Genomic DNA, 21255 nt, shown 5'->3' on the forward strand with positions numbered 1-21255 from the left:
ATCCAAGTGAGGCTGGGCTGCACAAGGAGACCCTCGCACATACTACCAACAACTCCACAGCAATATTCTGGACAACATTCTTTGCCAGATACGAAACAGGTTTCAAGACCACGAAAAATGTATGTTTCTCTCCCTCCTGGACCCCCAGCACTTTCAGATCTACCGGAAAAAATTCCCGCAAACAGCCTTCTCCAGCTTAACAGAGAGTCACGGAACACTGTTTGACCTATCCAAGCTAAAAACAGAACTGACTGTAACGTATGCTATGACTGATTTTGAAGGGAAAAGTCCCTCTGATCTCCTTGATTTCCTTAAGCAGAAAAATCTGAATGAGGACATGGGGCAACTTTACACATTGGCTTGTGTGACAGTGACTATCCCTGTGTCCACGGCTTCTGTCGAGCGGTCATTCTCGGCCTTAAAGTGAATCAAAACCTATTCCAGAAATGCTACTGGACAGACTCAGCTTTCAGCATTAGCCTCCATGTCGATAGAAAAGGACTTATTGGTGGAACTAAAACGCACAGATAGACTGTACAACAGAGTCATTGAAGTCTTCTTGAGGAAAGAAAGGAGGAAGGATTTTTTGTTCAAATAATCAGTCTTTGGTGAGTAGGCATACAATGCATTTTATTTTTTATTAAATGTGTATGTATGTTTCGCATTTTATTTCGTTAATATTAAATAGCCTATATATTAACAAAATAAAATGGCAAATAGCCTATGTTGCAAATTATTTGTTTTCTTTCTTTTATTTTCAGTGAATAGTTATGTGTCTATATCATCACTGTGAAACTGCTTTGGGTGCGACAATGTGCTGTTTAGTGAACACACTGTATTTTTTATTTTTGGACTTAAAGCTCAAAGTTTGTGGACCAGAAATGGATAGAAGAAGAATATTAATATAACTCTGTTGCACTCGACTATGTTCTTGCCTATTAGTTGAACTGTACTGTATTGTACTCTTCCCCTGCAATTCTCTGAATAAAAATGTAAATTTCAAGGTGACGCAACGCCTGGTTATACTGCGTTTCTGTCTAAATGTATAGTGTCTAGAGCCATGGCATCATAATGATGGTAATAAGAGGTGGATTAATTCGGGTGGGACTGTGTAGGACCTCACTGAAGGCCCAGGCCCCACGCCCACGGCACGCCACTGCTGTACCGGTACCCCTGTATATAGACTTGCTTGTTATTTTACTGCTGCTGTTTATTTATTTGTTACTTTTATTTTCTATTTTCAATTTTTTTACTTAACACTTATTTATTTATTTTTCTTAACTTCTTAAAGTCTATCACTATAAGGGCTACACCAGTTGTATTTGGCGCATGTGACAAATAACGTTTGATTTGATTTGAGTTTGAGTTTTGTTTAACTTTGCAATCATTGGATTTTGTTTGACATACATTACATGCCCCAAAGTATGTGGACACCTGCTTGTCGAACATCTCATTCCAAAATCATTTGGTTATGGAGTTGGTCCCCCCTGTGCTGCTATAACAGTCTCCAGTCTTCTGGGAAGGCTTTCTACTAGATGTTGGAACATTGCTGTGGGGACTTACTTCCATCCAACCACAAGAACATTAGTGAGTTGGGGCACTAATGTTGGGCGATTAGGCCTGGCTCGCAGTCGACGTTCTAATTCATCCCAAAGGTGTTCGATGTGATTGAGGCCAGGGCTCTGTGAAGGCCAGTCAAGTTTTTCCACACCAATCTCAACAAACCATTTCTGTATGGCCCTCGCCTTGTGCATGGGGGCATTGTCATGCTGAAACAGGAAAGAACCCTTCCCAAACTGTTTTCACAAAGTTGGATGCACAGCATCTAGAATGTCATTGTATGCTGTAGCGTTAATATTTCCCTTCATTGGAACTAAGGAGACTAGTCCGAACCATGAAAAACAGCCCCAGACCATTATTCCTCCTCCACCAAACTTTAGGCAGGGAGCTTTCTCCTGGCATCTGCCAAACCCTGATTTGTCCGTCGGATGGCCTGATGCTGTAGTTTGATTCAACACTCCAGAGAACGCGTTTCCACTGCTCTAGAGTCCAATGAAGGCGAGCTTTACACCACTCCTGCCGACGCTTGGCATTGTGCATGGTGATCTTAGGCTTGTATGCGGCTGCTCGGCCATGGAAACCCATTTCACGAAGCTCCTGACGAACAGTTACTGTGCTGACGTTGCTTCGAGAGGCAGTTTTTGACGAACTGACTTGTTGGAAGGTGGCATCCTATGAATGTGCCACGTTGAAAGTCACTGAGCTCTTCAGTACGAGTCATTCTACTGCCAATGTTTGTGTATGGAGATTGGATGGCTGTGTGTTCGATTTTATACACCTGCAGTAATGGGTGTGGCTGAAATGGAGGAATCCACTAATTTGAAGGGGTGTCCATATACTTTTTAAAGTGGAAAATCTGTGTCTCAGCATCACTCTGTTATTGTGGAATTGCCCACACCAATCCAACTGTACAAACAACAACTACAACACACCACACAACTGTGTTGAAGCTGTGGCTTGTTGTTATGACTGCAGCCCTTTGTCTTTCAGCTGTGAAACACATAATTATCATGCCTCTGTACTTATTAAGCACTGCATATGTAAACAGGAGGATTATTTCAACAATGGTCAACAGCGTCTCTTGTTTCTCAATGGCTCTGCCATCAATTGCTTCATCTGCATGATTCTCCAAAGGGAAAGCAGACAGGCTTCGGAAGAACTCAAATTTGCTCTGTGACACTGTCAAAGTGAAAAGGCCACTGAGGAAGTTGCATAGCTCTCTGCGTGCAAACTGACAGGAAGGAAGAGTGAGTGCACTGTGACGCTGCTCACAGCTTTTTGCTTCTTGACTCAACTCATCTCAGAAGCTTTGCCACCTTTTTCTTGATATTTCAGGGATAGTGATATTGTGTTTTAGAAGAAATGGAGAACTGAGAAGTTAAGCGACATAGCCCTCCCTTCCCTCTGCACTGTGCCGGTCCTCTTTTCCTCTCCTCCCCCCCCCCCTCTCTCTACATATCCTCCGTCTGGTCTTAGCGCTGTGCAGAAGCTGTGGGGATGAATGCAGACGGAGACAGATGGTACAGTATAGTTAGTGTACTAGGAACTGAGGGTGAAGGAAAGAGTTCTGTGTCTCGCTGGACTGGAATAGGCTGAGAGAGGAGAGTGCTACCTGGTCATGGGATGCTGTAGTGTGACTCAGAGAGGAGCGCATTCCGGGATTGACGATGTGGGCCCTGATGAGATCGAGCTCCTGGAGATTGACAACTCAGGGTGAGTCTTATTTTGTTAACAGAAGACCATGAACCCTATCAATCCCTTATGGTAGTGGTCTGTTTGAGTTTGATAGACTGCCATTCGGCTTTTTACAACCTCACAATCACATTTTAATTTGACTCGGAAACATAAGCGGCAGGTAGCCTAGCGGTAAAGAGAGGTTAAGAGTGTTGGGCCAGTAACCGAAAGGTCGCTGGTTTGAATCCCTGAGCCGACTAAGTGAACAATCTGTCCATGTGCCCTTGAGCAAGGCACTTCACCCAGTTGCTCCTGTAAGTCTCTCTGGATAAGAACATCTGCTAAATGACGTAAATGTAATGACTGTGGAGATTTTAAATATGTTGATGACACATGACAGCATCTAAGACTATCAAGCATGGTCACAACCGAATAGATACGCTTCACAATATCAATTTCTCTGAATCTAGATAAACCAAGCAGTAAAATACTGAGCCTCTTGGCTTTGTAAGAAAGTTTGAAACTATACTATTAAATAGTACCTATTGTTGGGTTTTGGTAAAAAGAACGAGGTGTGTTTGGTTGACGAGGTATTGAGAGGAAGTGGTGTCGCTTTGCCTTGGGGTAAGTGGTGAAAACAGAGCACACATTGACAAGTGTGCTAGCAGTTTCAACCACTTCAGAACTTCAGTTCCTTGAGAAAGAAACAATGACATTTAAGGGCATATTTTATCGAACAATGAAACATAATGCATCTGTGTAATTTTCATTTACACACAAAAGCACATACAGAGTTGGAACGCTAGTTTGGAGACATAAACGTTTTAATAGACATAAACGTACTGATCCTCACTGAAGCGGCACTGATGTGATTAGGACATGAGCTGCCGGTGATATTGTCTCCCTAATTAGCAGACAATGCTACCGCTCGTCTCTCCCTCCTGTCCAGTCCGGTCTAACACTGGCCAGGCCTCTAAAACCCGTCATGTGGGGAGTGGGGGAAACGAGAAGCTAATCACAATAGCAGCTCACAGACTTCACGTGCCCAAACTGTGAGAAGGGATCAGCCACAAGCAACACATACTGTGCACACGCGCGAGGATGCTTGTCCGCACACACACATTGACACACTTATGAATGTATGTATATATATATACACACACACACACACACACACACACACACACACACACACACACACACACACACACACACACACACACACACACACACACACACACACACACACACACACACACACACACACACACACACACACACACACACACACTGCATTCAAACAGTGCATACACACACATGCGTGCATGCAAAAACACAAAGGGACACATGCACACACAGAGACAGACACTCAAGCACAAACACAGATGTGACAGAACTGTTGACACACATAGGGAATGGTTTAGGGGTGTGTAGCTACTGTATTACTACCAGATAAATGGGTGAATGTGGGCAACAGGTCTTTATGTGAGGGGTTCAGATGGTGGGTGTCTGCTCCATACTTTAATCTGCTTATGTCTGGACACTGTTGGGTGAAGGGGGCTCAGGCAAGATGGCTGGCTCGTAAATGAGGTGGGCAAATTGGTCTACAGTTCTGTGAGATGTTACAGTAGTGTGGGATAAATGGGAGATGTTTACATCTTTGTGAGAAGGTTTTGTGGTTAATGTGATATGGGGTTGACTGCTGATATACAGTGCCTTCGGAAAGTATTCAAACCCCTTGACTTTTTCCACATTTTGTTACATTACAGCCTTATTCGAAAATGGACTTTAAAAAATCCTCAGCAATCTACACACAATACCCCATAATGACTAAGCGAAAACAGTAAAAAAAAAATGTTTTTTTTCAAATGTATAAATAAATAAATAAAAATGAAATACCTTATTTACGTAAGTATTCAGACCCTTTACTATGAGACTAGAAAATGAGCTCAGGTGCATCCTGTTTCCATTGATCATCCTTGAGATGTTTCTACAGCTTGATTGGAGTCCACCTGTGGTAAATTCAATTGATTGGACATGATTTGGAAAGGCACACAACTGTATATATAAGGTTCCACAGTTGACAGTGCATGTCAGAGCAAAAACCAAGTCATTAGGTCGAAGGAATTGTCCGTAGAGCTCTGAGACTGGATTGTGTCGAGGCACAGATGTGGGCAAGGGCACCAAAAAATATCTGCAACATTGAAGGTCCCCAATAACACAGTGGCATCCATCATTTTTAAATGGAAGAATTTTGAAACAACCAAGACTCTTCCTACAGCTGTCCGCCCGGCCAAACTGAGCAATCGGGGGGAGAAGCGCCTTGGTCAGGGAGGTGATCAAGAACCCGATGGTCACTTTGACAGAGCTCCAGAGTTCGTCTGTGGAGATGGGAAAAACTTCCAGAAGGACAACCATCTCTGCAGCACTCCACCAATCAGGCCTTTATGTTAGAGTGGCCAGACAGAAGCCACATGACAGCCTGATTGGAGTTTGCCGAAAGGCACCTTAAGATTCTCAGACCATGAGAAACAAGATTCTCTGGTCTGATGAAACCAAGATTGAACTCTTTGCCCTGAATGCCAAGCGTCACGTCTGGAGGAAACCTGGCACCATCCCTACAGTGAAGCATGGTGGGGCAGCATCATGCTCTGAGGATATTTTTCAGCGGCAGGGACTGGGAGACTAGTCAGGATCGAGGCACAGAAGAACAGAGCAAAGTACAGAGAGATCCACGGGTGTGCCAAGCTTGTAGCGTCATACCCAAGAAGACTCGATGCTGTAATCGCTGCCAAAGGTGCTTCAACAAAGTACTGAGTAAAGGGTCTGAATACTTATGTAAATGTAATATTTGTTTTTTTTGCAAACATTTCTAACAAAACCTGTTTTAGCTTTGTTATTATGGTGTATTGTGTGTAGATTGATGAGGGGAAAAAACGACTTAATCAATTTTAAAATAAGGCTGTAACGTAACAAAATTTGGAAAAAGTCAAGGGGTCTGAATACTTTCCAAAGGCACTGTATATGATTAATGTTTCAGGATATGGAGTCTAGGAGAGAGCAGGCTTCAGCTCTCTGTGAGGAATGGAAAAGATGGTCCACCCTCTCGCTACCCTTCAGTGAGACACCTCAACCAGGAGGTCAGTGGAGGATGAAAGTGTGTGTCTGTGTGTGTGAGAGAGAGAGCGAGAGAGAGTGGCCATCTGTATGATTATGACACTAAGATACAGAAATTGAAAAGGTTCTGCCATGCACTTATCACACAGGAAACAACAGTGGGTCACACCCTTCGAGTGCACATATTGGCACTTGCAAGTGTGAATGCATGGTGTCAATGGTGCATCACCATACTATTTTATGTCAAAGTTGTTATATCACATTAATGATAAAGAGATACTCATGTATACTAATGTGTATACTAATGTAAACTCCTCACTACATCTCGTTTTAAATGAGACAGGTGAAGTATTCTATTCTATTCCCCTAGGTTGTGCTATGGGGCAGGAGCAGAGAGGAGCTACACCACAGAATCTACAACCAGCCTATCCGTGATTGGGAGGGCCAACCTACACACATGTATGGAGAGATAGTGCACTCCTCCCTGGTGTCTCTCCACAACAGCTACACACAGGTAACATCGCACTACACCATGCTCAGATAGACTGTAGAGATCAATCATCACTCACTGTCTATGTCCCGACTCTAGTACTGCTATATTGATGTTCTTTTCATGTGTGTGTTTATGTTCCTATAGGAGACACGTGAACACTATCTGGTGCTTTTCTCCTTCCACTTGTTGATCCTATCTCTGGACCACTCTCACCATGACTTTATCTATGAGGTTGGTTCCTTTACAAATGGGGAAATACTGTAACGACACTGTGCAGATGCATGTTGAACGTTTAACTTGAATGTAAAATGCGTTCACCTAAGGCCAGCTAGTCAGTGTTGCTTCTTCTTTCTCAGGGCATGCTGCCTCTCTCTGGACTGTCTTTCCAAGCCACCTCACTAGCCTCCAACTCGCAAACCGTGTTCCAGATCAGTGGTGAGTTCTATTATGATTATGCAGTGAGTCCATTAAAGCATTAATAGACAAGGGTATATGATTTATTGTGGTTTATCACAGCTGTGCTACGGTCATAGGTATGACGCAAAGCCAACAGTTAATGGTCAAAGACTACTCCATGGTTATTTTAAAAATTACAAAGTTCTCATAGATGAGGAAAATAAACACAATTCAAGCCCGGTTATTGATTGTAAAAATATAGCTTTTCTATAAATCTTCACATATAACTAATTAAACACACAAGCACTATTTCTACATAGTGAAGATAAAAACTAAGTAAACAGAAGGCACAGTATATGTGGATGGTGTGGTGTGTGTTTATTTTATTTGTTATGTTTGGAAAGTTGAGTGCGTGAGTAATGAAATGGTTGCATATCCCAGAGCCAGTGTATTGCTGTGGGCCGGGTATGAGAGGGCTTTCAATGTTGTTCAGATGATGGATATACTTTTATAATGAATTATACGTCTTATTTATTTATTGTCCTATCATGGGGAACTACATTTTTAAAATAAATTATATCTAATTATTTATTATCCTATTTTAATGGTACGGTCCATGGCCCTATACCCTAGACACCCACATGAATGGCCCAGATACTAAGGAGAAGTCCCTAACTGTTTTATGTGCATGCTGTAAGTGGTCTGTATGCAGCCAAAATGAGGTCAGAGACCAAGAGCAGCACTGCCCCCTCAAGATTCTGAGCCTGCTTGGCAGGGTTGGTCCTGCAAAGCCAAAGCCCCCTAAAGGGAGAGCATAATAAACAAGGAAATTCTCAAAGCTGCTAATGAGAACCTTGACGACCTTGTACCTAGCCGGTGGGGATTCCGGTGGGGTGCCCCCACCCAGGCAGTGGCAGTGCTGGCAACACTAGCTGCAGTAACCCATGGGGAGGGGGTCACACTCGGACATTCAGAGAGGGGGTATATTATTGTGGCCCTGGTGGCACGAAATCAAAGTCGGACTGCATGGAGATGCTTGGGAACATGGTCATGACGGATGACCGTATTGTGGGTGTTTCAGGAAGAAGGTGTACATTTGACCTCCATCATCTAGGATGTGACAATGGTAAATAAATCTCTACATTTATGCTCATTTTTTGCACGGTCTTGCAGGCCTTCTCATGCAGCTGCAACTGCAAGTACATTTGTAAATCACGACCTATCTTGAGTTGGGCTCTGGGATGGTGCAATTGTTGAGAAAGTGAGCTTATGGTTGTGTGGGGGTAAGGGCTGAATGTGTGTGGGTGTATGTGTGTATCCCACAACTGTTGCGAAGGAAGAAGTAAAAGATGTTAGGGACTATAGAGGATGATCCACAGCAATATATAATAAAAATCGAGGTGAGGGCGATGGAAATGCATTTGGCAATGGATTTACTTCAATTCGGTATATGGCACTGTGTGCTCTTTTCAAAGGATGGATCCCAGTCGGTCCAGGACTATGGGATACAGGGGGTCGAGGGTGGTCTGCCGGGCATTGGGATAACAACCCAACTCGAGATGAGGGCTTTTAGCGGGTGGAATAGTAGGGACCAATTGGAGGTTTACTTAGTAGAAATGCAAATATCATGGTACAACTATATAGACACGCAATCATTATGTTACTTTTTAATAGTACGTTTACAAACATATATTTTGATAAAAATAATTGAAAGGTGTGTCTCATTATGGTAAGTGGTGAAATAAGTATAGCCAGTTACAATTGTAATGGCTTAGCAGATAATAAGAAAAGAGAAGGATTATAATATCTATTGTTTACAGGAAACCCATTCAACAGTTTTAGATGAAGTTTTGTGGAAAAAAGAACTGGGGGGGGCGAAATATATTTCTCCCATGGGCAAAGAAATTCAAAAGGGGTGATGGTTTTAATTAACAATAATTTTGATCCAAATGTGCAACTTGTCCAAACAAATCCTCAAGGTAGATGGATTATTTTAAATATGTTATTGGACAATAAACAGATATGGCTTATTAACCTATACGGTCCGAATAATGATGATCCAAGCTTCTTTGACAATATATATAAGAATGTATCAACTCTACAAGCAACACTAGACTCTATTATTATAGTGGGAGATTTTAATACGGTCTTGTCATGATGTTGCCTGCTTGGGTACTTCAAACCCCATCCCCCTCTCTCTGCCTCTCCCTTTCCTACCACAACCCATGCGGTGATCACAGAGAGATGTCGTAAATTCCCGAGAATCCCCCCACCACAAACAAACAGTATTAAGAGAGAGGGTAAACTTTCAGGACAAAGGAATTCTCTTCCACCTCACAGAACTTGGGGTACGAACATATTTCATATTCCTGCAAAAGTATGAAAGACCGGTGGACAGTCCAGCTATGAACCGGTCCATTTGTCACCACGTGGGAAACTCATGTGAGACTGTGGGACCACATTACCATACCGCTGTTTATATAATAACCTCAGATATGAGGTTTACACCTGTGTGTTGTATAAAATGAATGAGTGAGTATGATAATGTTTGTATAATTGTGTAATATGATTTCGAACTGTTTAATGGAAGAAAAATACAACTCCCTGTTGTATTTGAACTAAATCCAAGGACCGCCCCTGAGCCAGTTGGGTCAGAGACCATGGAACCACCCCTCTCTGCTATCTGAATAAAAGCCCACTTTAAGAAATTACCATTTAGACCATGTTTATCCTCAATGGGGAGAACGAAGGTTGAATGTACCATTGGTGCATCTTTAACCATACCACGTGGTTAAACTCTTAAGACGAATGAGAACAAGTCTTTGATATTGACTACTAGCCTGCAGCTAGGAATTCGGTATCATTGAACGCGAAGAAAGACAACCGCTGAAACATCCATTCTATAACGAATGTCACTCTGAACTATCCACAATAGCCAAGACAGAGACCGACGAATCTCCAACAGAAACTAACTTCACTCCAACAGAAACTAACTTCTCTCCAACGATCAAGACGACACACAATGAGCGTAACTATATATATATTGATTGCAATTGTTCCCGAATGAGTGAGCGTTCATGTGTAAGGATTAGCATGTCAATTGTTATAATTATGGACTCTGTAGTGGATTCTTAGTCGAACGCCATCCATCCCTTTTGTCTAACAAGCTGCCATGCCGGTTCAGCCCACTAGGGCATATTGCTCCCATCATTTCATGTAACTATTTTAAGTTTGTTTGCTTGTTTGTGCATTTTTGTGAATTAATTAGTTAGTAATAAATAAATGATTTAAGACAATTGATGTATGGATGACTCATAGTGAAGACTGGGTTCGTGCAGATAATCAACGATTTACGATGTTTGGAATGAGACTGATGAGGTAGAGTAAATAAATCATTAATTAGAAGACTATTGATCAGATATGAAAATATCTGAAAGGTTATATTGGGAAATTATAACTTTGTAATCTAATAACTTTCCCTGGTGCCCTCAAATTCATAGTTAATTAGTTACATTATTACTCAAGTGATAGCGTAATCCCTAATTACAGGAATCTTTTATAAAAACTATAAGTCTTCAATTTAACGATAGCAAAGACACGACAGTCTTAGATACCTCTATGGACCGGAAAGGAAATCACACTACAAACTATCACCCTCAGGCACTTAAGGAAATCAGGAATGTCATGGATATATTGGAATTAGTGGATATATGGAGACTTAAATACCCTGACCTAGTGAGATATACATGGCGGAGGCTTAATCAAGCTAGTCGCCTTGACTACTTTCTTATATCATTCTCTCTGGCACCAAAAGTTAAAAAGTGTTTGATAGGGGACAGAATGCGGTCGGACCATAACATAATTGGCATATATATTACTCTTACAGAATGTCCACGTGGGCGAGGATATTGGAAATTTAATCAAAGCCTACTAGATGATAAATTGTTTAGAACTAGGACAGAAGAATTTATAACTGACTTTTTTAGACCTAACATAGGTACAGCAGATCCCCATATTGTATGGGACACTTTTAAGTGTGCCTTTAGAGGCCATGCAATTCAGTACTCATCTATAAAACAAAAGCAATTTCGATCAAAAGAGTCCATATTAACAAAGGAAATTGAAGGACTAACAGTACAGTTAGATAACAATAAAAACGGTACCATAGAGGCACAGAATAAGTTAGAGGAAAAACAAAAATAAATGGAGGAACTTATTCAAGAAAGATCCAGTGTAATATACAGTATTATAAAAATAAAGCGAACTGGATGGAATATGGGGAAAAATGCACCAAATTCTTTTTCAATCTTCAATATAGAAATGCTACCAAAGAAAACGTATTAAAACTTGTTACAAATGATGGAGTCACGCATGATTCACCAAATGATATTTTGAAAGAGGAAGTAAAGTACTTTAAGAATACGTTTTCGTTTCAGGCTCCTCCATCTCCACTAACTGAAACTAATTGTATGGATTTTTTTCCTAATAATAATGTAAAATTAACATCTGTACAGAAAGACTCATGTGAAGGCCTAATTACAGAGGAGGAACTACCTGATGCAATTGGGGCATTTAAGGATGGGAAAACTCCAGGGCTGGATGGCATACCAGTGGAAGTATACAATTTATTTTGATATACTCAAAGGACCATTATTAGCTTGTTTTGACCACTCCTATATAAATGATAGATTATCAGAAACGCAACAAGAAGGTGTGATATCATTATTACTGAAACAGGACCCAAGTGGTATATATAAAGATCCAGTCCTCTTACACTTCAGAGACCTCTTACACTTCAGTGTTGTGATGCAAAAATCCTAGCAAAATGCTTGGCGCATAGAATAAAAAAAGTTTTGTCAGATATTATTCATCCTAATCAGACAGGTTTTGTCACGCCCTGGCCTTAGTATTATTTGTTTTATTTATTATTTTAGTTAGGTCAGGGTGTGACATGGGGTATGTGTGTATTTTGGGGTATTATATGGTAGAGGGGGTGTTTGTTGTAGTTTATGGTTTTGTGTTGAGTGTATGTGTCTAGCTGTGTCTATGTTGGGTGTAGTTCTAGGAAAGTCTATGGTGGCCGGAATGGGTTCTCAATTAGAGACAGCTGATTTCGGTTGTCTCTAATTGGGAGCCATATTTAAGGCTGCCATAGGCTTTAGCTGTTTGTGTGTGATTGTTTATGTATATGTCGACGTAAGTAGTTTGTGTGTGCACTTACGTTTGAAGTTTCACGATCGTTTGTTGTTTTTGTTAGTGTTGTATAAGTGTTTGGTGATCATCTTCGTCGTGGTAAATTAAAGAAGATGTATTCAAATCATGTTGCGCCTTGGTCCTCTCGTTCATGTCAACGCGATCGTGACAGGTTTTTTACATGGACGATACATTGGAGATAATATAAGGCAAGTACTGGAAACAATAGAACACTATGAAATATCGGGGACACCAGGCCTGGTTTTCATAGCTGATTTTGAAAAGGCTTTTGATAAAGTACGACTGGAGTTTATATATAAATGCCTAGAATATTTCAATTTTGGGGAATCTCTTATAAAATGGGTTAAAATTATGTATAGTAACCCTAGGTGTGAAATAGTAAATAATGGCTACATCTCAGAAAGTTTTAAACTATCTAGAGGAGTAAAACAAAGTTGTCCACTATCGGCATATCTATTTATTATTGCCATCGAAATGTTAGCTGTTAAAATTAGATCAAACATTAATATTAAGGGATTAGAAATCCAGGGCCTAAAAACTAAGGTGTCATTGTACGCTGATGATTCATGTTTTCTTTTAAAACCACAACTAGAGTCTCTCCAGGGCCTCATAGAGGATCTAGATACATTTGCTATCCTCTCTGGATTAAAACCAAATTATGATAAATGTACCATATTATGTATTGGATCACTAAAAAATACACATTTTACATTGCCATGTAGTTTACCAATTAAATGGTCTGACGGAGATGTGGACATACTCGGTATACAAATCCCAAAAGAAAGAAATGATCTCACTCCAATACATTTTTATAGAAAGTTAGCAAAAATAGATAAGATCTTGCTACCATGGAAAGGAAAATACCTGTCTATTTGTGGGAAAATCACCCTGATTAACTCTTTAATCATATCACAGTTTACCTATTTGCTTATGGTTTTGCCTACACCTAGTGACCTGCTTTTTAAATTATATGAACAAAGAATATTCCATTTTATTTGGAACGGCAAGCCAGATAAAATTAAAAGGGCCTATTTATATAACGAATATGAATTCGGAGGGCAGAAATTATTAAATATTAAAGCATTAGACCTCTCACTAAAGGCATCAGTCATACAAAAGTTACACTTAAATCCAAACTGGTTCTCTAGTAAATTGGTACGAATGTCTCATCCTATGTTCAAGAAGGGCCTTTTTCCCTATATTCAGATTACACCTGCTCACTTTCGGTTTGAAAAGGAACTAATCTCCAAAATATCTTTATTTTTTAAACAAGCCTTAGAAAGTTGGTTGCAATTTCAGTTTAATCCACCTGAAAGGACGGAACAAATAGTACAACAAATATTGTGGTTAAATTCAAATATAGTAAATGATAAACATTTCTTCGATAAATACCTTTTTTTTAAAAAGGTATAATTTTTGTGAATGATATCATAAATAGGACTGGTGGAGCAATGTCACACATGCAGCTAACACAGACATATGGAAATGTCTGCTCTACCCAAAATTACAACCAATTAATTGCAGCATTACCACAAAAATGTAAGAGGTAAGTAGAAGGGGAAAAAAGTAAGGAACTTTTATGTCGGCCCTGTATTAAAGAACATAAATGGTTAAAGAAAAGTTTGATAAATAAAAACATATACCAATTTAATTTAAGGACCAAAAAACTGACAGCTGTGCCATATAAATTGCAAAATAGTTGGGAAGAGATTTTCGATGTACCCATTCCATGGCACATGGTTTATGAATTGATACGCAAAACAACGCCGGATTCAAAACTTCGAATTTTTCTATTTAAATTACTGTACAAAATTCTTGCAACTAATAGAATGTTATATATATGGGGGATACAATCTTCCCAGCTCTGCAGATTCTGCTGTGAGGAGGCAGAGTCATTAGATCATTTATTTTGGTATTGTCCGTATGTAGCTCGTTTTTGGTCACAGGTCCAGGAATGGCTGAAGAATTGCAACATTTGTGTAGAACTAACGCTACAGATAGCAATACTGGGGGATTTGAAAAGCCATAGTCAATCAATCAATAATATAATAATTGTTTTAGCAAAAATGTTTATTTTTAATTTACAATCCGTGGAAGCTATGAGAATAGGAAGATTTAAATCTTTTGTGAAGCATCACAGCACAGTTGAAAAATATATGGCAAATAAAATCCGAAATGGATGATGTTGGAAGATAGATGGGAAGGGTTGAGTGGAGCTGAAGGGTGGGACTAATAACAAGATAAACAATGTAGGGCATACGGGATCTGTGAAATGTGTATAGGTGCGGAGCTTTTGTGAAATAGCACAGTTACAAGTGGAAATCAAACTGGATGGACAACAGAAATAGAGGAAGGACTAAGAACAAACAAAAGAGAACTATCATAAAGTAGACTGTGTCTGTAAAATGTGTATAAGATGTATAAATTGAAGGTAAAAACAGAAATGTTTATCAGTTTACTCCAATTGGGGGATCGGTGGTAGGGTTTGCGGGGAATAATAATAAAGGTATATTCTTTAAAGTATGTATGTCTATATAGGTATGTGTATGTATATATGTATGCATACGTGTATGGATATATATATTTACCCCAAAAATATGGGGGATTGGAAATGATGCAGACAATTACATTGGAAGCAACATTCTTTCCGCAATATTAAGCTGATCCACCCCTTAAAAAAAAGAAGAAAAAAAAAAAAAAGTTAATGGTTTAATTATTGTATTGTAACACGGCTACCATCTCCCTCCCCATTCTAGGTCCAATGGTGGACTCCAAAGTATTCACCTGTACCAGTGCAGCAGAGATGAACAAATGGATACACCACATGGAGGAGAGGAAATACAAATCCATGAGCCAACTGCTAAGCCCCTCCCACTGTGCACTGTCTTACCTGGTAATTCAATCAACATAAGAACCACCCCCTTATACAGTAAATTACCGATCCTAAACAGATGTCATTGCAAAATGTTAAACTGTCTGAACTATTGTGAGGTTCACTTTGCTTGATCACAACTTGAACATCTAATATCACATATGAATAGCACATATAACATACAGTTGAAGTCGGACGTTTACATACACTTAGGTTGGAGTCATTAAAAATAATTTTTCAACCACTCCACAAATTTCGTGTTAAAACAAACTATAGTTTTGGCAAGTCGGTTAGGACATCTACTTTGTGCATGACACAACAATTATTTACAGACAGATTATTTCACTTATAATTCACTGTATCACAATTCCAGTGTGTCAGAAGTTTACATACACTAAGTTGACTGTGCCTTTAAACAGCTTGGAAAATTCCAGAAAATTATATCATGGCTTTAGAAGTTTCTGATAGGCTAATTGACATCGTTTGAGTCAATTGGAAGTGTACCTGTGGATGTATTTCAAGGCCTAACTTCAAACTTTGCTTGACATCATGGGAAAATCAAAAGAAATCAGCCAAGACCTCCACAAGTCTGGTTCATCCTTGGGAGCAATTTCCAAACGCCTGAAGATACCATTTTCATCTGTACGCAAGTATAAATACCATGGGACCACGCAGCCGTCATATCGCTCAGGAAGGAGACGCTTTCTGTCAAATTCTTATTTTCAATGACGGTCTAGGAACAGTGCGTTAACTGCCTTGTTCAGGGGCAGAAAGACAGATTTTTACCTTGTCAGCTCGGGGATTCGATCTTGCAACCTTTCGGTTACTAGTCCAACACTCGAACAACTAGGCTACCTGCCGTATAAACACCATGGGACCACGGAGCCGTCATATCGCTCAGGAAGGAGACGCGTTCTGTGTCCTAGAGATGAACATACTTTGGTGCGAAAAGCGCAAATCAATCCCAGAACAATAGCAAAGGACCTTGTGAAGATGCTGGAGGAAACAGGTACAAAAGTATCTATATCCACAGTAAAACGAGTCCTTTATCGACATAACCTGAAAGGCCGCTCAGCAAGGAAGAAGCCACTGCTCCAAATCCGCCATAAAAAAGCCAGACTATGGTCTGCAACTGCACATGGGGACAAAGATTGTACTTTTTGGAGAAATGTCCCATCTGGTCTGATGAAACAAAAATAGAACTGTTTGGTCATAATGATCATCGTTATGTTTGGAGGAAAAAGGGGGAGGATTGCAAGCCGAAGAACACCATCCCAACCGTGAAGCACGGGGGTGGCAGCATCATGTTGTGGGGGTGCTTTGCTGCAGGAGGGACTGGTGCACTTCACAAAATAGATGGCATCATGAGGTAGGAAAATTATGTGGATATATTGAAGCATCATCTCAAGACATCAGTCAGGAAGTTAAAGCTTGGTCGCAAATGGGTCTTCCAAATGGACAATGACCCCAAGCAAACTTCTAAAGTTGTGGCAAAATAGCTTAAGGACAACAAAGTCAAGGTATTGGAGTGGCCATCACAGAGCCCTGACCTCAATCATATAGCAATTTGTGGTCAGAACTGAAAAAGCGTGTGCGAGCAAGGAGGCCTACAAACCTGACACAGTTACACCAGCTCTGTCACCAAAATTCCCCGAAAGTATTGTGGGAAGCTTGTGAAAGGCTACCAGAAACGTTTGACCCAAGTTCAACACTTGAAAGGCAATGCTACCAAATACTAATTGAGTGTATGTAAACTTCTGACACACTGGGAATGTGATGAAAGCAATAAAAGCTGAAATAAATCATTCTCTCTACTATTATTCTGACATTTCACATTCTTAAAATAAAGTGGTGATCCTGACAGGAAATTTTTACATGGATTAAATGTCAGGAATTGTGAAAAACTGAGTTCAAATGTATTTGGCTAAGGTGTATGTAAACTTCCGTCTTCAACTATATATTACACTAATGAGCTAAATGCATCATCATGAAAGGACATTTGTTGCATATAATAATCTTAGGCGAAACTCTCCAAATATGAAGCTACGTTTCTGTTGTCACTTACTGTAGGTACCCTGCGATGAGATCTGGAAGAAAGAGGAACTGAAAACGTATTTACTGCAAGCCCCAATTCAGCAGTGGGAAGGGGCCCCCATCCAGCACATGGGCCAGCCTGTATACATATCCATGGTCCACATCATCAACACACAGAGACAGGTACACAACCCGCACTGAGTACCTGTGTACTCACCAGTATTCTAAAGTCCATTTTAATTGGTCTTGATAGCTTGATAGCTGTCATGTTAGACATGCTAAACGATTCAGATAGGCATGCGTGTTGTACTGGAATGAAAAAGGCAAAACTATGTGGAAATGGTGGCAAAATTATCCCAAAAATCTGAAATCCCTCTTATCTCCAGCAAAAAAGCTCAACATCTGCTAAAGATCTCAATAGTTTTTTATGCAAGTGGTAAGCTAGGTAGGTGAATCTAGCTATCCACAATGTCCAGAGATAGAACAAAAATCACAATTCCATCAAAAACAGCACCACTGCTGCCACCAGTGTAACTTTAGGGGCCGCATACATTTGGATGGATGACCTCCTTTAAGCAACGAGACAGATTACTATTTAGGCAGACCCAATTGAATACCATTAGCCAAAACTCAGAAACTGTCTGTCACTTCCTGTTTCAATACAGCTATTACAATACAATTAATGCATTGGTCAATCAAATAACAGATCATTAAATCCCAGGTAAATAATTAATGACGTATTTCCAGAATTAGGTAAACACACAGGTATGTTCTAAAACAGATTCAACACATTGTATACATGCCATGCAAAGGTAACAACTACTCAGAAAATAATCCTACACTAGTCCAATACTTCATCACTAGTATCTGCTCCATAAAGACCAAAAATATAAATAATGCTAATGCTAATAAATATGCTAATCAAACAATAATGATCATAGGCTTAATAATACTACTTGATTATGCTAATATTATAATGCTAATGATAATTATAATAGTGGACTTCAGATCAAATAAACAGTGTGATAATGTTCATCCATTCTTGCAGGGACTCCATCAGCAACTTCTGGTACTCTTCCCTCAAGATGTCCTCCTGCTCTCTGTGGATAACAAGTGCCTCAGTGTCATATATGAGGTACAGTGAAATTATGTTCTCTAGGAGACAATTTCACTGGAACTCCTACAGTATGAACCTGGTGACCTTACCAAGTTTGCCAATTGTCGCTATAGAGTAGATGTTGGTGTGATATACTATGATGTACAGTTTAAAAGATGTTGTAAAATATAGAGGTGATCCAATACTAACCTTTTTCAATTCAAGACAAATGGCACTTCAACCTGTATTTCATAACACTTTAGGGTAGATTGCCTCGGAAAAGCATCACAGCAGTGGAGAGGTCAGCATTACCTGGGAGGCTGGAGTTCGAGTTAACAGGTTATATACAAAACAGACATAATGTCATACTGCTCTAACATGTTTGTATAATGAGGGAAATTGACTGTAAATTGACCCTCCAAACTGCAAAGAGATCTGTATCAATTCCACTGTATCAAGTGTTGCTGTACGTATTGGTGAAGAGCACTGTACTTCTATTGTATATTGTGTGGCTCAGGTGAACTGATTGAGCCGCTGCAGGTATCTTGCGCCTGTCCTGAAGAATATCAGAACTGGATCTTCCAGCTACAACAGGTAAAGCACCATTACAGTCCCATTAAAATGGAACAAAACAAACAGATTGGGAAAACTGTGTGGCTAGCCTTTTGCCTGTGTCTATTGATTCCAATTGAGCCATACATGTACATATATTTTGTGAAGATGCAGGATGTTAAAAATAAGTTATCTTTGTCTTGAACGTTTTTTACAGAAAAAAGCAAATTAGAGACAAGTCCCAAAAAGTAGTTGCAAAGCAACTCAGTAGTGTTTATTTCTTTTCTCTATAGCCGGAAAAAAACCTCCAAGCTACCTCAAACCACCCGGATCCACCCCTCATGCCAAAAAAACAGAGGAGCAGAAAGGAGTCCCAGGAACCAATGATAATTGCACATTAATGAGACTAACTGACCAATGGCCTCACAAAATAGAAGACTCATGCCTCTTTTCATCAATAGACACTATATTTGTGGATATCATGTATACAGGTCCTTTAGAAAGTATTCATACCCCTTGACTTATTCCACATTTTGTTGTGTTATAGCCTGAATTCAAAATTGATTAAACATATATTTTTTCCTCACCGATCTACATAAAATAGCTCATAATTACAGTGAAAACATGTTTCTAGAAATGTTTGCCAATTTACTGGAAATGAAATACAGAAATATCTCATTTACATAAGCATTCACACCCCTGAGTCAATACATGTTGGAATCACCTTTGGCAGCTGTTACAGCTGTGAGTTTCTCTGGGTAAGTCTCTAAGCGTTTCGACACATGGATTGTATTATTATATATTTTTTAAATTAAACTCTGTCAAAGTGGTTGTTGATCATTGCTAGACAGCCATTTTCAAGTATTGCCATAGATTTTCAAGCCAATTAGTCAAAATTGTAACTAGGCCACTAAGGAACATTCAATGTCATCTTGGTAAGCAACTCCAGTGTATATTTGGCCTTATCTTTTAGGTTATTGTCCTGCTGAAAGGTGAATTTGTCTCCCAGTGTTTGTTGGAAAGCAGACTGAACCAGTTTTCCTCTAGGATTTTGCCTGTGCTTAGCCCAATTCCATTTATTTTTATCTTAAAAAACTCCCTAGTCCTTGCTGATGACAAGCACACCCAATAACATGATGCAGCCACCACCATGCTTGAAAATATGGAGTGGTACTTAGTGATGTGTTGAATTTGGCCCAAATATAACACTTTGTATTCAGGACTTAAAATACATTTCTTTGCCAAATGTTTTGCAATTTTATTTTAGTGCCTTATTGCAAAAATATGTTTATTCTGTACAGGCTTCTTTCTTTTCACTCGGTCATTTAGGTTAGTATTGTGGAGTAACTACAATGTTGTTGATCCATTCTCAGTTTTCTCCCATCACAGCCATTAAACTCTAACTGTTTTAAAGTCACCATTGGCCTCATGCTGAAATCCCTGTGTTGTTTCCTTCCTCTCTGGCAACTGACTTCTACACCTGCATTGCTTGCTGTTTGGGGTTTTAGGCTGGGTTTCTGTCCAGCACTTTGACATCAGCTGATATAAGAAGGGCTTTATAAATACATTTGATTGACTGACTTAGGAAGGATACCTGTATATTTGTATTGATATACCATCCAAAGTGTAATTAACCCTTCTCCTACAATTTACGTGGCCCTGTGGAAATCAAATTAACATAATAAAAAATGAACATCAAAATCCGTTCGTTTAAGCTAGGGTTTTGTCTCAATCCACTGTATCTGCCAATATCGCCCTTCCGCATGTGCTGGAAAAGGTGGCAGAGCTAGAGCGGTGTTTGTCAGACCATAAGACATCCGGAAAATCTGTCTTCTCGAGAAAAAGTCTAAAGTGTCCGAAAGGTTAGGCCTACAAACTATTATGAAAGATGACTCTTCTGATGATGTTCTCCATTTTACTCTACAATCTCCACAAGCTTCACAGGACTCGTCTGAAGTCGGTACAGCCTGTTCTGCAAACTTCTGTCTGCAGCGTCCGAACAGTTTGGTCTACACACTAATATGACCCCTCTGTAGGACGCCCACAAGCCTCCTCTGAAGGTCCCCGGTACCAATTGTTTCCTGAGCTTTCTTATATCTCTCAGATATAGGGCAGACACTTAAAGAACAAACTTCCATTTTATATATATATTTTTTTTACATGTAGTGAATCTATTATTCAATGCGATTCTATTGTCTAATAACAGTAACACCAAATTCAATGTTTCATCTAATCATTTTTTAATAT

General features: G+C 39.7%; 1 protein-coding gene across 1 annotated transcript; it reads left to right on the top strand.

Moving 5' to 3' along the window:
• The first annotated feature begins 2817 nt into the window (after positions 1 to 2817).
• On the top strand, positions 2818 to 20425 carry LOC129860889 (uncharacterized). The gene is made up of 11 exons (XM_055931779.1): positions 2818 to 3273; positions 6275 to 6374; positions 6722 to 6865; positions 6989 to 7075; positions 7201 to 7279; positions 15211 to 15347; positions 17397 to 17543; positions 18409 to 18495; positions 18720 to 18795; positions 18974 to 19050; positions 19302 to 20425. Exons 1-11 carry the CDS (start codon positions 3179 to 3181, stop codon positions 19407 to 19409), a joined length of 1137 nt encoding a protein of 378 aa, XP_055787754.1. The 5' UTR covers positions 2818 to 3178; the 3' UTR covers positions 19410 to 20425.
• The last annotated feature ends 830 nt before the right edge of the window (positions 20426 to 21255 follow it).

This window comes from Salvelinus fontinalis, chromosome 8 (genome assembly GCF_029448725.1).
Source record: "Salvelinus fontinalis isolate EN_2023a chromosome 8, ASM2944872v1, whole genome shotgun sequence".
Classification (NCBI taxonomy): Eukaryota; Metazoa; Chordata; class Actinopteri; order Salmoniformes; family Salmonidae; genus Salvelinus; species Salvelinus fontinalis.